The 17,589-nt window shown below is 37.9% G+C and overlaps 1 protein-coding gene across 2 annotated transcripts in view; it reads right to left on the reverse strand.

The window, feature by feature from the left end:
• NSF (N-ethylmaleimide sensitive factor, vesicle fusing ATPase) overlaps positions 1-17,589 on the reverse strand; it is a 145,026-nt gene that overhangs the window by 65,632 nt on the left and 61,805 nt on the right. For both annotated transcript variants that reach the window (XM_012751065.2, XM_075994646.1), the window contains exon 9: positions 2,030-2,229. In XM_012751065.2, the coding sequence (XP_012606519.1) occupies positions 2,030-2,229 (200 nt within the window). The remainder of the gene's footprint in view (positions 1-2,029; positions 2,230-17,589) is intronic.

Genomic DNA, 17,589 nt, shown 5'->3' on the forward strand with positions numbered 1-17,589 from the left:
GCTGGGACTATAGGCATGAGCCAGCAGTCCCTGACTATATTCTTTTTTTTTTTTACCTTCTTTTGTGTAACATTTATGAGATTCACATCCATCTATCTATCTATCTATCTATCTATCTATCTATCTGTCTGTCTGTCTGTCTGTCTGTCTGTCTGTCTGTCTGTCTGTCTATCTATCTATCTATCTATCTATCTATCTATCTATCTATCTATCTATCTATTTTTTGAGACAGAGTCTCACTCTGTTGCCCAGGCTAGAGTAAGTGCCGTGGCGTCAGCCTAGCTCACAGCAACCTCAATCTCCTGGGTTCAAGCGATCCTCCTGCCTCAGCCTCCTGAGTAGCTGGGACTACAGGCATGTGCCACCATGCCTGGCTAATTTTTTCTATATATATGTTAGTTGGCCAATTTCTTTCTATTTGTAGTAGAGACGGGGTCTCACTCTTGTCAGGCTGGTTTTGAACTCCTGACCTCAAGCAATCTGCCTGCCTCGGCCTCCCAGAGTGCTAGGATTACAGGTGTGAGCCACTGTGCCCAGCTTACAACTATTTATTTTCATTACTAATAGTCCATTGTATAGTTATAGTTATATGATACTTCATCCATTTACTAGATATAAAATTCTAAGTTGACAATTATTTTCTTTCAGCCCCTTAAAAATGGTATTCAACAGACTTCGTGTTTCCACCATTTCTGTTGAGAAGACAGTTGCTAGCTAAGTGTTGCTTATTTAAAGGTAATCTTTCTTTGTTCTCTGGCCACTTTTAAGATTTTTCTCTTGTTTTTGATTTTCAGCAGTTTAACAATGATGTCTATAGATGTAGACTTTGATATTTCTCCTTTGGTTCATATCACTCCTGAAATTTATGGACTAATGTTCATCAATTTAAAGTTCTAAACCATTTTCTCTTCAAATACCTCTTTTGTCCCATCCTTTTTCTCTTGCTTTTCTGGAACTTTAAATATATGTGTCAGACCTTCTCATGGTATTTTTTCTCTGCCTTACTCTTTCTTCATTCCTTTCATTCATTGTCTCTGGTTATTTTCATCTTACATCTTTCAGTTTACTAATGCTCTCTTCAGATGTGTCTAATCTGAAACACATTCACTTGAGTTATTTCACTTACTGATTTTCTCATTTCCAGAATTTCCATTTGTTTATTGTTTTTATAGTTTCTTGTGTTCTGCTGAAATTCTCAGTCTTGTCTTTTATCTCCTTGAACATGATAAGTTAGTTATTTCAAGTCTCTGTACGAGAATTCCAATATCTGGAGGTCCTGTTTATATCATCTTTTGTTTCTTTTTCTTTATAGTTTGTGTCTTTGTGGAGCCAGCTGATTTTGATTATAAGCCAGACACTGATTTGAAACTGTAGAAATAATTTGTGACCTTCCATGATATTAACTTCCTCCAGGAAGGATTTATGATTCTGACAGATGCCTGGAGACACTAGCAATTTAGGAACCCTCAAACTAATTTTAGAGATTGACATGATCCGCAGCCTCTGTGAGAGTATGTATACTCCTGGTTAACTCTTGCTCCTATGGTATAGCTCTTCAGGGTCCTGACTCAAAATGAGGTATGCTTATCAGGTATCCTCTCTTTGGGGGCCATGGGCTCTGATCTCTGCTCCCTTTACTACCACTAGCCTGTCAAAGGGGTTGCTTAGCTTTTCAGCAGCTCCCTCCAGAACTGGCTTTTCCAAAGGATAAGTGAATTCATGTCTCTGGAAGTGATATGGAATAAAAGTGTTGTCTGAAAATATATTCATGATCTGTTTTTTAAAACTTTTGGTTTGTATAATCATCTATCCTTGTATTATGAACATGTGGGTAATGACATCTCCTCACATCATATACATTCCCCACAATCCCAAGTGCACCGCCATATATAAACCAAATAAAATTTACCTGCAAGTTGTTCCAAAATATAGGTCAAAGTATAAACAAGTTTGCCTCCATAACTCTGGGTCTCACTCATCATATAAGTGATAACAAACTTTTACTAAATTATATTTATGTTCACATTACCCTCCTCTGCTCCTCTTCAGCATCAGCAAAGAGTTTACGAATATTAGCTTCTGATTCTCCCACATATTTGTTAAGGATTTCTGGCCCATTGACCACCTTGGGCTCTCTTGCATTCAACATCTTGCCAATCTGTCGAGCCAAGAGAGTCTTACCACAACCTGGAGGTCCATACAACAGGATGCCTTTAACATGTTTACAACCTGAAAAGAAGAAGAAAAACAGTCTTATGTCAACTAAGTAAAATCCAAGTAAGACTCTAAAGGAAAGTTTTCTTTCTTCTTCATATGTACTTTAGAAAAAACAGTGATGCCATGAAACCATTTATATATATTAATATCCACATGCCATGAACATGAATAAACAATTCATGTTTATTATCAGTATTAATGTCTGAGAGGGAAAAAGTTGCTGGTTAAAGGTCTTTGCAAAAGCATATTTGAGCTATCATTTAAAACAAACACTTTTAGCTCTCAAAATGTCTAATTAGGAAATATTACTTATTTTCATTATCCCTTACTTTAAGGTCAGAGGAAAAAAGATTTTTTTTTAGGCAAACCTAACCCAAAACAAAACTATTACAATACATAGGCTCTAGAAACTATATGTTAGTCATAGAATAACAGGTCTATGTGTCAGTATGAGCACTGGAAAAAAGGGCAAATCTGTCTGAGTTAGATGGGTATGTAGGAATACAAAGGATCCCGATCAATGTCACAGACTTTGTGGATAAAGCTGAATGTATTACTCCATGTGACTAATAAGAGGTGAAGTGTGAGCTTCTTTAGAACATCCCACATGAAGAAATTGTTTCAAGAGTAGTATCCAATTTTTTCTAGGTAATCATAGCTAAATGCCTTAAAGGTACCATTAACAATCCAAACTAGCAAAATTGATGATCTAGACTCCTGAGGATTTCTTTAGCCAATTCTATGTAATCGCTTACTCCATTTCTTAAGATGAAGATGACCTGAGGTTTCTGTTTCCTCACATTAGGGACCCTCCCTTTTCTCTCACTTTTCTAGCAGTCTCCTAGTTAAGACATATGGCTCCTTTCTGATGAGTTTTTTTCTTTATACTATACCCCAAAAAGCATTCTGAAACAATGGATGATTACATTTCAGTATCACATTCATAACTATGGATGAAAAAGAAAACTCCTGAAAAATGCAATATTAACAGTATGTTTCCATAGAAAATGGTTTGTCCTTATTTAAAATGAAAGCATTAAAAAGTATATCTTCCCGGCCGGCCGCGGTGGCTCACACCTGTAATCCTAGCACTCTGGGAGGCCGAGGCGGGCGGATTGCTTGAGGTCAGGAGTTTGAAACCAGCCTGAGCAAGAGTGAGACCCCGTCTCTACTATAAATTGAAAGAAATTAATTGGCCAACTAATATATATATATAGAAAAAATGAGCCGGGCATGGTGGCGAATGCCTGTAGTCCCAGCTACATGGGAGGCTGAGGCAGGAGGATCACTTGAGCCCAGGAGATTGAGGTTGCGGTGAGCTAGGCTGACGCCACGGCACTCACTCTAGCCTGGGCAACAAAGCGAGACTCCGTCTCACAAAAAAAAAAAAAAAAAAAAAGTATATCTTCCTGTAATCTTAGCACTCTGGGAGGCCGAGGCAGGAGGATTGCTTGAGTTCAGGAGTCCAAGACCAGCCTGAGCAAAGGCAAGAACCTGTCTCTGCTAAAAATAGAAAAATTAGCTGGGCGCAGTGATGTGTGCATGTAGTCCCAGCTACTGAGGCATGAGGATTGATCGCCTGAGTCCAAGAATTTGAGGTTGCAATGAGCTATGATGACACCACTACATTCTAGCTGAGGTGAGAGAGTGAGTCTGTCTCAAAAAAAAGTATATCTTTAAGAAAAAAGTATAATACATTTGATAACTCACATGAAATAAATCACAAGATAGGAACAACTCTACTAGAAACTTTAGATTCTGAGAAGGAAGACCCTTCCTTTTATCCATAAAGATAAAAGGAAATAAGCCTTGAAGGCTTAGAGTCTTAACCCTTCTCATCACAGAGTAAATCCCAGCCCTAAGAACCATGGCCAAATAAAATGTCTTTGGCTCTTGACCCATCCTTCAAGCATGGGTAGCAGGGAGACAAGGAGATAAGCCTTGAGCTTCTCCTGGAGGCCAAACCACCAAGCACTGCCAGCATCTAAGTCCCAGGGACACACTGGATGAGGACTTTGGAATCTGGCTCCTAATCTTACCTTCCACACCAACTATTACCACCATGATTTGAAATTTTCATATGTATAAACCATAGCAGAGGCAGGTGGTGGCGGTGGTAGTGAAACAGGCCAGAAGAGGAGAACCAGAAAGGAGAAAATGAAGATTTGCCGAATGCCTACAAAGTATCAGGCCTTATCCTCATTTCCAATTTCTTGAATTTCTCCAAGTTTACCAATTTCCTCTTAACCACACTTCCTTCTGTAGAAAGCCATATTTTCTTTGAAGGATTCTTAACGCCCTGGCCTTTTTATACTTCTGTTATAACCATCCCTTGTGCCCTCACCACAATATGGCTTTATTGCACCTGTACATTGGCCACAGAGCACAGTTGGAGAAAATTACACCACTGTGCTCACTGATATTGCCACAACTGCATGCTATCCAATTTCAGGCCTCCTCTCACTGCTTTCTCAACGCTGCATATCCCCCTTTACTTGTCTTTGTTAGCTCAGCTCTAATTCTCCTTCTTAATTATCCAGATCTTCATTGCCCTTCTCTTCTCAAGAGCTACCCCATGCCATGAATTCTTAAAGATGACCTAGATTCCTACTTCACATATTTAAAAACAAACACAAAAACTATCAGGTATGAACTCCCTTCAGCTCTCTGCTTCTCTATCTGTAAACTGATCAGCAGACGTATTCATTCTCAACCCCAACCCCATTTCTCGTAGCAGGAGTTTTCCTTCCTTGTCTCCAAGGTTTACATTGCAACTATTTGTTTACGTACCTTATTAGACTATGAACTATCCAAGGGCAAGTACTGTCTCATTAAGCCTGAATTAAAAACACCCAGCATAACGCCTTGCACCTAGTACGTAAGCAATACATTGTTGATGTCTTTCTCACAAAACTGAAAGAATATAAGGGAGAGAAGACCATTTTTAAAAATTATTTGAAGTTTAATTTATGGAACAATGATTACTTTCATACGTGAACTAATAATAAATACCAAAAAAACATATTTGCAATAACTGAGACTTTGCAAATTTAGCAAAACAAACTAAATAATATATAAACACTAGAATCTTAACTTTGTAACTCTGGTTTTATACAAGGAAAATACTCAATTTAATGTATTTTGAATTAAATTTGCTCAGCTCTTATAAAATAAACAATTCACAAAATATTATCTACCATAAAGGTTAAGAGGAAAAGAGATAAAATACATATCCATGGAGCTTACTATATATAACATAGATTTCTGAAGTGATAGAATATATTCAATATAACAACAATAGGAATGTCATAGGAGCTCTAGTCTGCATTAGAACTATAATTCTTTTAGGATTTCAAATAAGCACATCATAAAAATACACGGACATGTAAAGACTTTCAAAATCCACATCCACAAAGGAAGTTAGTTACTTGAATAAGCAGTGGAAATGGGACTTTGTTATTACTATTATTATTATAACCTATTTTGACTTATTAAATAAGCATTGGTCTCTAATTTTAAATGAGTCATAAAAACTCTTTATAACTAATTCCATTCAACAAAAGTGTATTAAGTTCCTGTTTAGACTAGGTGCCAAGGTAGATGCTAGGGATACAAACATGAAAAAGATAGTCTCTACCTGTAGGGCATTCCTGGCTTAGGAGGAAAGACAAATAAAAATAGGCTATCTACAATATTATATGACATCATCAGAGATATGTATGAAATGTTTTTGGAATCTAGCCAAAAGAGACTGATTCTGCCAAGGTGATGGCAGAAAATTAGGGACAGACACAGGAGAAGAGGTAACATTCAATCTAGGCCTGGAAAGATGAGTAGGAGGTTCATGGTTGGGCCATGGAGAGGAAATGGCACCCCAAAGAAAGAAACCAGCATGACCAAAGGCATAGGAGTACGGACATACATGCTGTTGTCTCAGAACAGCCAGTAGTAACCTGTTGTGGCCAGAGCATTGGAGTGAGGACAGGGCAGTGCCTGGAGATGAGGCTGGCAGGTTCCTAACTGGCAGGCCTTGAACCATGCCCATGAGTTTTTAACTTGTTTCATAGGTGATTAAAACCCTATGTTTTTAGGTGATTGATCTAATCATCTTTAGGTATAGGTGATTAATCACAGAAGGTGCACAATGAGATATATGTTTAAAAGCTAACTGTTGTGGTAGCACGGAGGAAGAACTAGAGAACAAAGAGGCAGAGTGTGGAAGGCTAGTTGGAAGAATGTTGTTAACCTTTTTCTAGGGACGACTCACTAGCTGACTATAGATTTTTTGCCAGTTAAGTTTTCATACCCCTCAAGTCCTCTGGAAGCACATGAATAAATGGGCCTAGAGGCCTCCGAAGGTCACCTGCCTACCCCTGCTGATGCCCCAGCTTTCTCCTGAGCTCTTGGACATTAAAGCCTACATCTGATATCAGGGAGCCTCTGATCTCTGGCTGCTGTACTGACTGCTGGGACTTTTTTTTTTTCTTAATGTTTTACATGCCCCCTCACTACTCAGAGATCAGTACCTGGTTTAGTGAACTAAATAGCAAAGGGCAGGTATGGAAGTAGGAGAAAGCAGTAGAACTGATTTAAAATGTCATATTCTCTCATTCTATTTCTCACTTTCTTTCCACAGAATAGTCTAATGGCCCTCCCCAGAAAAAATGCACATGTATAAAAAATTTGTATACAGGAGGCTAAGGAGAGAGGATCACTTGAGGTCAGGAGTTTGAGGCCAGCCTGGGCAACATAACAAGACCCTATCTTTAAAAAAATTTTAGAACAAATTAGCCATGGTGGCACACACCTATAGTCCCAGCTACTCAGGAGGCTGAGGTGGGAGGATCACTTGAGCCCTGGGGTTTGAGGCTGCAGTGAGCTATGATTGTCCCACTGTAGTCCAGGCTGAGCAAAAGAGTGAGATCCCATTTCTTTAAAAGACTGCAGGCCGGGCGCGGTGGCTCACGCCTGTAATCCTAGCTCTCTGGGAGGCTGAGGCGGGCGGATTGCTCGAGGTCGGGAGTTCAAAACCAGCCTGAGCAAGAGCGAGACCCCGTCTCTACTATAAATAGAAAGAAACTAATTGGCCAACTAATATATATAGAAAAAATTAGCTGGGCATGGTGGCGCATGCCTGTAGTCCCAGCTACTTGGGAGGCTGAGACAGAAGGATCGCTTGAGCCCAGGAGTCTGAGGTTGCTGTGAGCTAGGCTGACGCCACGGCACTCACTCTAGCCTAGGCAACAAAGTGAGACTCTGTCTCAAAAAAAAAAAAAAAAAAAAAAAAAAAAAGACTGCATACAATTTGAGAGAATTCTTAAATCCTTTGAGGTCCATCCATGGAATCCAAATTGGTTACTGATAATGGCAAATCCTTGGGTATAATCATAGAGTAGGGGGCTAAATTGGACTAAAGGAAAAGTTTAATGAATGGATTTAAAAAAACCAAACTCCTGAATGTGTTACTGAAATCATACAGATAAGAGACTAGTATAAAAAGAGGCAACAGTCACAGGAAATAGTAGGAAAAGAAAGGAAGATGAGGGAGATATTCATCAGAGCTTAGAGACCAAATGGAAATTAGAGAATGAAGAGGAGTCAAGGATGACCTTAAGGTATCTAATCTGGGCACATGGGTAAAATCATGATAACCTCGGGGATACCAAGAAGATAGCAAGAGGAAGAGAAGCCAGTTTGGAGAACAGAGGAAATCATTACTTGTTTTAGGCTATAAAGTATTTGAGATTCTGGCAGTAATAACCATTAAAAATTCAGGTTGAAAACTCAGAAAAGACATAAACTCCTTCACTATTTTTGAATGCCTGCTCTGGGCATACGAAAAGTTTTAAACAAAAGAATGTGACAACAGGAGGCCAGGTGCGCTGGCTGATGCCTCTAATCCTAGCACTCTGGGAGGCAGGAGGATCACTCAAGGCCAGGAGCTCGAAACCAGCCTGAGAAAGAGTGAGACCCCGTCTCTACTAAAAATAGCAAGAAATTAATTGGCCAACTAAAAATATATACAGAAAAAATTAGCCGGGCATGGTGGTGCATGCCTATAGTCTCAGCTACTTGAGTGGCTGAGGCAGAAGGATTGCTTGAGCCCAGGAGTTTGAGGTTGCTGTGAGCTAGCCTGATGCTGTGGCACTCTAGCCCGGGCAACAGAGTGAGACTCTGTGTCAAAAAAAAAAGTGACAACAGGGACAAATGCTACAGTAACAGAGGATGAGGCCTGGAAAGAGGCTACTAGATTTAGAAATCAGGAAGATCATGTTGATTTGGGCCACAGATCTCTGATCACAGTCACAGTATTTGGGGTTGAGGTCCCTTCCTTTTACTCAGAAGAATGGTAGGTAGTGTAAGCAGGAACTCTGGCAAAACAGTGGAGGGATATAGTGAGAGAGCTTGTAAAGACACTTCTCTTTCTGAGGCCAGTTAAATAAAGGGGAGAAGAGGAGAAAGTGGAGTGTATGCCTTAGGTTCTGCTGACTATTCGGAGCAGGAGCAAGGTCATCTACAAAATGAGGGACGAGGAGAGGATATTGGGTAACATGGTAAAGGTCCGGAAAGAACATGGGGAATTGGGAAAATGTGTGGGGAAATGGGCCTGAGAAGACAGGTGCCATTATGTAAGTGAACTCAGCATATGATATTCAGGTCATCAAAGGACCACCTTTTTTGTTGTACTTTTATAAACAATTCATAGTGTTAGGTAAGGTTAGGTTAGAATCTTATTCAAGTCTATAAATATAAATTTCACCTAATCTGGCATAAGAATCTTGCCTTTTTTGGTTTGAACCATCTCTTTTTTTCTTTTTTTGAGACAAGAGTCTCGCTCTGTTGCCAGGGCTAGCATCTCTTTTTTTCCAAACTGAATCTTAAAGATTAACAATATGAGGTAAATAACAGGATTAATTTGAGGTCAACATACTTATATAGCTCAATCCTATTATCTAATCTTCCCTTCAAAAATGTGAGCTATCAAAAACTATAACATGACTGTTCTCAAATTTTTTTTCTCTGTTTTCCACAAAATTTGAGGCTTTAATCTTCATTTCTAAGTCATTCTCATCTTTTCTCCCTCCTCTGTAACTTACGTAACTAAGAACTATTGTGGGCTAACAGTAAAAGCATTTCTTCTTTTAATTTCCTGTGTCCAAGTACTTAAAATTTCTTGTTTTACTAACTGTTCCTGTCAATCATCTTCTAAAAAATACGAACTTTTTATACGAATGATACACAAACATATTAACAACTCTTGGTTATGGTAATGAATGGAAGGTGGTAGTGAAAAGCATAATCCAAAATGGCCCAAAATGATTTATATATATGGTTTTGGAATTTAAGTTGCTAACTATATTTGAATAGAGGAGTAAATGAAGTTCCAGGATATCAAATTCTTTCTCTCAATTAATCAGTGATACGTTTTGTGGTGGGAAGATGAGGAATTTCTTTTCCAATTGCTTCTATTTTCTCAGTGAAATAAAGATTCCAGGTCATCAGCTGTTGGTGAGGATGGAAGAAGGGAAGAGGTGGTGTTGGGGTTTTGAGGAAAGTGAAGAATTAGTCATCTCAAAGAAAAGGAAAAAAATTGATTATACTAGGGAAATACAGAAGGAATAACAGGAATACCTATTCCAAGAAATACTGAGGGCTCATTTGAGATTTGGCTCATATATTTAAAGTGGGATCTGACACCATGGTTTTGTGTTGTTCTTAAGCCATATATAACAGCCAGAGTACTAGCACAGAGTAGGCAGGTAGCTGAGAAACACTTGGGGCTTTGACACATGGAGGATTATGAGCAAAGCTGCTAAGGGAGTAAAAGTGATAAGACCATGGAGCCTAAGCTGCATGAAGAGGAAGCACAGGACAAAAGGATTGGCAAGAGATGGAATAAATGAACTGGAGGATCTACTGGGATCCAACTTGCAGGGGATGGGATGGGAGAAATGCTAGAAGTAAACAAGGAAAAACGAGAGGTAGCTAGAGAGTAGGATGCTTAAATCTGAGATCCCAAAAGTGGTCTGGTTACTGATAATGGCAAAGCCTTGGGTATAATCAAAGAGTAGGGGACTAAGTTGGACTAAAGGAAAAGTTTAATGGAAGGAGAGTTCAAAACAGTGAGAACATATTGTTGAACAAATCATCAACAAGGATGCTAAAGTCACCAACAATAAAACACACATAAGTGAAACACACGGAAGACTGAACTTAGGAGGAGCAAGTAAGCCATACAGCCTTTTATCTGGCTCTCCTGTTCATTCTCTCTAGCAGGGCAACCCTCACTCCCTCTGACTTTGTTAGTGACAGTATGTTAGTGACAATAGGAAGTATTAATGTTTATTCATATGTCATTATGTGATAGCTATTACTGAATATAAATAATGAATAATATAAAATGTCAAAGAAAAAAAGAGCAAAAGATAATACCATTGTTTACTGAGTGTAAGTGAATAAGACATTGGAACATTATATGTAAGACTACTCTACTACTAAAGAATTTAGTATAAGACTGATTTGTATCTCATTCTAGACCCTTTGCCATAAAGTATGTTTAATATTTCCTAGAATTCTGAACTACAGTAAGCTGTACTTTAATTATATTTCACAATAGGTATTTGCCAAAAAGGCTGAAAGTATGATTTGTAGTCAGGTGTAAAATAAGTGGGAATTGAATGGATTAAATAGGAAATTAGAAAATAAATCAGGTGAAAATCTCTAGAGAACGTTAAAAATTACTAAGAGCCCCACTTTTCTGACCAGTTGTTCTCAGACTTGTATTTCACAAACTAGCAAAAGAACTTTTTCTTTAAAACCGGGGGAAAGTGCTGTCATTGAGTTGTTTAGTTTTTATTTTGTAAGGTAAAGATTTCTTTAAAAAAAAAAATCAAATCTGACATCATCTGTCACCACCATTTCATATAAGAAAATACATTTTAATGTCAAAAGGTAGACATTATCTCTGAATAAAGGACAGTCTTTCATGTTAAATAAACTCAGTTTTATGTACAGTGTTAAAAATGGGGGCTCTGGGATCAACTTGCCCAAATTCAAATCCTGGTTCTTACATTTATTAGCTGGAAACAGTAATAGTAACTACCTCAAAAGGTTATTATAAGGATAAAGTATAATGCACATAAAGCACTTAGTATAATTTCTGGTATATAGTAAGAGCTAATAAATATTGGCTATTAATTAATATTAGCTTCTTTTTCTCATCCTGCTTTAGATGAGTGATAAAATGGAACCAGACTCCCAACTAGTATGTGGGAATTAGATCACGGTTAGGTGGCCCTAAAGCTTGAAAATAAATGACTGTTTTACTTATCAAATTCCTTCTGAAACTGACAGTGGCCCCTTAAAACTTTATTTAACACTGTTGTCATTTGAACTTAGCAAATTATAGTACCCATTCCATTAATGAACCTCAAGCTCCAAATTAACATAGCAATAAATAGGTCAGACCACAGCAGTTTCACAACAACTTTACTAGGCTTCAGTAAGTCAGATTTCTCTTTAGCAAGCCTCCCTTCCAGCTGGACCACTATCAATCTTGCCTGCTTCTCTTATGCCTCAGACAGAGTCAATTCATATCAATTCCTCAAGCTTTCCAAGCTCATTTAGAGTCAACATGTAAAACCATCTATAAACCCAACCTACCACGATTATCAGTTCCACATGTACACATCCCTCTATCTTTTCCCTCCCCTGTTAAAGTGTATTTCTTTTCCTAAGTTCCCCTTTACTTTCCTAACTGTAACCATTTTCATTGTCCCTAACTGCCAGATATTAAAAAGCTGACACTGCCCTTTCTTAGGAAGCTCATATCCTGCTCTGTTTGCACTCACCTAGGATGACCTGGTTCTACTGAAAGAAACGGGGGTTATTTCTGGGTATGTCCCCCAAAAGTGGATTTGCAGTGCTAGATCACTGCAGTTCATTCTTTGCTTCTTAGTTTGAGATTAGATTAGTATTACCTGTATACTCTTTCTCACCTTAATTCTAGCTACCACTCTTAGTTCAATTTGCAATCCTCCAACAACATACAAAATTTGGATACTATTTGAGGCACAGGTGTTAATAACCAGTGATTATAATCATACCAATTTGGGTGGGGAGAACTTTAAAAGGCTTTAAAGTGTATACTACAAATAGCTTAAAGTAATTTCTGATCTAAAAGTCTAAATAGAATAGGACCTTATCCACTAGGATAGGCATACCCAACCTCACTGATTAAGATGACACATGAAAATATTTATCATATATCTAATATACTAACTAATCTCTTTTCTTTTTCTTTCTTTCTTTTTTTTTTTTTTTTGAGACAGAGTCTTGCTTTGTTGCCCAGGCTAGAGTGAGTGCCGTGGCATCAGACTAGCTCACAGCAACCTCAATCTCCTGGGCTCAAGCAATCCTTCTGCCTCAGCCTCCCGAGTAGCTGGGACTACAGGCATGCGCCACCATACCTGGCTAATTTTTTCTCTATATATTAGTTGGCCAATTAATTTCTTTCTATTTATAGTAGAGATGGGGTCTTGTTCTTGCTCAGGCTGGTTTTGAACTCCTGACCTCGAGCAATTCATCCACCTCAGCCTCCCAGAGAGCTAGGATTACAGGTATGAGCCACCACGCCCAGCCTTAATCTCTTTTCTTAATTAAAATAACTCAATAAAAAATACCTAGTCTTACCTCTGCAACACAAGGAATAAACAGCAGTGTTTATTATTTACAACTTTCAAAACAGTACCTAAAAAAATGACAAATTTATCTTTGCCAAGCTCTTCTATTTTACAAAGTAGTAAAATTTATTTTCTCAAATATTACCAGAGGCACGCTGCATTGAGGAAAAATTGTCAGTCTACTTTTAGGTATTAAAAAGGGAAAAAAATATGGCAAACAAGGCCAGCTGTGGTGGCTCACACCTATAATCCTTGCACTTTGAGAGGCCAAGGTGGGAGGATTGCTTGAGACCAGGAGTCCGAGACAGGACTGAGTAAGAGCGAAATCCTATCTCTACAAAAGAAATATAAAAATTAGCCAGGCATGGTGGCAGGTGCCTATAGTCGCAGCTACTTGGGAGACCGAGGCAGGAAGATCACTTGAGCCCAGGAACTTGAGGTTGCACTTTAGCCCAGGTGACAGAGCAGGCTCAAAACAAAACAAAACAACAAAAACCTCTATGGTAAACACTAATTTTACATAAGAGAAAGCAGAATGATAAAAAATTAGAAGTGGTCTCTGTCAAATTAACATCAATATAGGAACATTTAATTCATTTTGTGGGCAACATGATCTATAAAGAGAGAAAGAAAATGAAGTGGGTTTTGAACAATGACTGATGTTTAAAGGGGAATCCCAAGTGGCTTCCAGTTCAAATGCAGACAGAATAGCCATGTTCGACAAAGAGACAGGCTATCAAAAGACTGGTGGCAAGTCAGGACATATTCATAAGCCTTGCAAGTTTCTCTATGCAGTGTGCAAGCCAGATTTAAATGCTTAATTTTAAATAGTGCATGCACTTGTAGAAAATACAAATTAACATTTGCTCTTTTGATTTAAAGTTTTCATAATTTCAATGTCTCTTCTGGTTCTTTTAAAAATTGTTAATTAGAACTATAGTCATGAATAGTTTTTTCCTTAGTTCTACTTGACTTACCATTTTAGTAGTACAATGTGATTATTTAGTCTAAAAAACAGCTTTGTCTTTCCCAGGCAAGCAATAAAGACTTGGAGCATAACTTCCATAAACTCATAATACAAGAGGGCCTTTTGTTTGTTTGTTTCAAAACTCTGTCAGTCATATGCACTGATAATCAGTATTAAAAAAAAAAAGAACAAAGTCTGTCAATCAGCATCTAAAATAGGTTATCATTTACATTTACTTATCTGTGTACTTATCAAATCTTTAAGAAAAGGAAATATTTAAGATTAAGACTACTATTCCTGACCCCATTTGGGCAGTCAAGTCATTGATCATCCATTATCTGGGCACCATTTCGTCTAGTAGAGACTTGCTATTGCCCCACCAACTTTCAAATGCCAAGAGTACACTGAGTTATGTGATGATAAAGTAGAAAGGCCTGTGCCCTGAGCACCAAGCAGCTGTGCAAGATGTCTGCCACCTGACTGGTCTATATCCAAATTAGTCAACTTAGATTTAACAGATCTTCTCATTAGATAGCCTAGAATTAAAGATGGGATGTGTGGAGCAACTCTCCAAACTAATCTTTGCTGACACCCCCACCCTTTTACGCTCACTCATAGGGTGTTGCCTGGAGTTTCATGAATTCTTGATGACAAAGATCATGTTTCTTCTGTAGCAGGTCTTGCCTTGCTGCCAACTGGCAGCATGAATCCTTACTGGTTTCTGAATTTTACAGTTTTTCCTTTCTTCTTTTTCTCCCTCTGTCCCTTAGCTTTAAGTCCCTTTTACTTGATGTTCTATAGGATCTCTGCTTCACCCTGGCAAATATCTTCTCTAGCAGACAACTTATTCCTTCTTTTCCTCTTTTCCTATACGTGGACTTTTTTTTTTTTTTTTAATTTGAGACAGAGCTTTACTCTGTCTGGAGGGTCTGCAGACAGGGTCTGCCCAGGCTGGAGTGCAGTGGCATGATCATATCTCACTGTAGCCTTGAACTACTAGGCTTACTCGAGCCACCCACCTCAGTTGCCTGAGTAGCTAGGATTACAGGCATGCACCACCAGCCACACTCAGCTAATATTTTTTTTCTTTTCTTGAGATGGGCTCTTGGTATTTTGCCCAGGCTGGTCTTGAAGCAATTCTGCCTCAGCCTCCCATTTTGCTAGGAGGCTGAGGCAGGAGGATTGCAGGCATAAGCCACCACACCCTGGATCTTCTACTCACTCTAATAGTTCATATTCTTCTGTCCCTAGAAATCACCTCCTTAATTAATATCACCTAACTGTCATCTCATCTTTCAGCTCAATCTTTCAATACTTAAAGTAGCAGCTGTTAAACTTTAATGTGCACCAGTGTCCAGTGGAGCTTATTAAAATGCAGACTTCCAGGCATCACTCCTAGAAATCTGAATTCATTAAGTCTGGAGTGGAGCTGAGGAAGCAGAATAAGGCATTAGATGACTCTAATGCAGGCCAGAGGACACTTAGAGAAATATCATTCATAGTTATAACTGACACTATATTAAGCTGCCTTCAAAGAGTTCCTAGGTTTTTATTTTTTATTTTTTAGTGTATATGTTCTATAGCTTCAATTAAATCATAAGTTAATAAGGATACATTTTTTAAAATTCCTTAACAAGTTGTACCTCTAGAAGAGCAAAGAACTATTCTAATTAAGATAAAAGTCATCAATAATAAATACAAGTTTTCCGCACTTGAGTACAGCTGGGGGAGATATGGTTTTGTGAGAGACAACTTGGGGTTTTACTCAACAGTAAATTTAATGTGTCAAGATAGACTGTAGATGTCAAAAATGTTGATGCAATTTCAGCCTACATTAAAAGACTAATAATTTGAACAAAGGATGGATAGTTCCGGTCTATTTTACAACAAGGACCATACTTGCAGTACTCCACTGAGTTCTGGATTTCACAACTTAAAGTGAAAATCAACAAATCTTAAAGTTCAGAGAAATGTGACTAGGATGGTAAAAGGCTAAAAATCAAGCTCCAAAGGACTGGCTGGAAGAACCAACCAAGCTGGGAGAATTAGCTTAGAGAAAAGATAAATCTGTGAGGTGTTGAGGTCTGGACAAGAATAGCTTTTTTCACATATCTAAAGGGCTTTCATAAGAAGTAGGATAATAGGATTATGTTTGTCTATATAGTCTCAGGGGAAGAACTAGAGCTTGTAGTAGAAGCTATAAGGATATACATCTCACCTTAACATAAAGAAAACTCAGCTTAAACCTAGAGTTGTTCACAAATGGAACGCAGCCTTAGGAGAGAGTGAGTTTCCTGTCACTGGTGGAACTCAAGCTTAGCCTGAAGAACTTGGCAGCAGTTACTCAGAAGAAATGTAGAGAAGATTCAAACAAAAGATAGGTGTGTGAACTAGATGATTGTTAAGATTCCTTGCAATACTGAGATTCTACAATTCCTTTGATATTCTCTGATAAATATTCCAGGGCAGAAAGGAAGAGGGAAACTAAAGGCCAGGAAGATAATAAAGAGGCTATTGCTGTAGTGCAAGTGTAATTTACTAAAGCTATGAAAAAGAAAAAACAATGATCCAAAAAACAAAGCAGAAAAAAAATTAGGGGTATTCAATAATGGATTTGACAAATGCATGCAAAGCAAAGAAAAAGGGGGAGAGATCAAGACTCTAACAAGGACCTAAAAATAAAAGTAACTGAGAAGAGATAACCATTTGTGGAATAGGAAACAGTGTAACAAAGTTTTGAACATTTCAAGAATTCATTTCAGTAAGAATTCTCATGGGAGATGGTGAAAGCATCTGGACATACACAGTAAAGGTAATCTAAAAATGATCACTAAATGCTTGAATAAAAGGAATTAATAAATGTATATAAAATATAGTCTTTTAGAAATGGAAATATTAAACTTCTTTGAGCAGTACAAATATGTGGTTGAAGACTGAGGGAGGAGGAAGGAGAAGGAAGAAAGGGTTCTACGCTGTGTCTGTAGTTAGATAAAATTACCATTGTCCAGAATGCTCTGTGTTTACACCCTATTTTACTTTGCTGTGTATACACCCTATACAGATTGTCCCTGACTTACAATGGTTTGACTTACAATTCTTGACTTTACAAGGGTGTGATATGTATTCAGTAAAGCTCTTTGATTTACAATCAGGTTACATCTGGATAAACCCATAATAAATTGAAAATATCATTAATCAAAAACACACTTTCAACTTATGATATTTTCAATTTACAATGGGTCTACCAGGACATGGCCCCATCACAGGTTGAGGATCATCTGTACAATGGACAAACAATTCCTAATTTTACATCTTTTCTAGATGATAAAGAGGTTGTGTTTGACAAGAAAGATGGTAAACTAAAACACCTTATTAATTTTCTTATAAAATTCACAGGAAAGACTGTCTTCTGAAAACAACTTTTGGAATTTTGATATTTGTCCACTAGTCTGGAAATGATGAGAAGGAAGTGAGAAAGGGAAGGGTTCTCAGTCCTAATGTTCATCTTTAGAAAATACTTTCAGATTATAGCTTTTATTATATGTATACAATTCATTTAATCCTATTGTTATACCACAGACATTTGAAACATCCAATTTTTATAAAATAACACATTTTAAACACTTTTATGTCAATCCACAGGAATGACTGTCTTTATACTAGAACTGTTGAACTTCATCTATTTGAGCGGATTTTGTTTGCTCACTGAGTGGTAAAAGAGGT

This window comes from Microcebus murinus, chromosome 18, assembly GCF_040939455.1.
Source record: "Microcebus murinus isolate Inina chromosome 18, M.murinus_Inina_mat1.0, whole genome shotgun sequence".
In the NCBI taxonomy this organism is placed as follows: Eukaryota; Metazoa; Chordata; class Mammalia; order Primates; family Cheirogaleidae; genus Microcebus; species Microcebus murinus.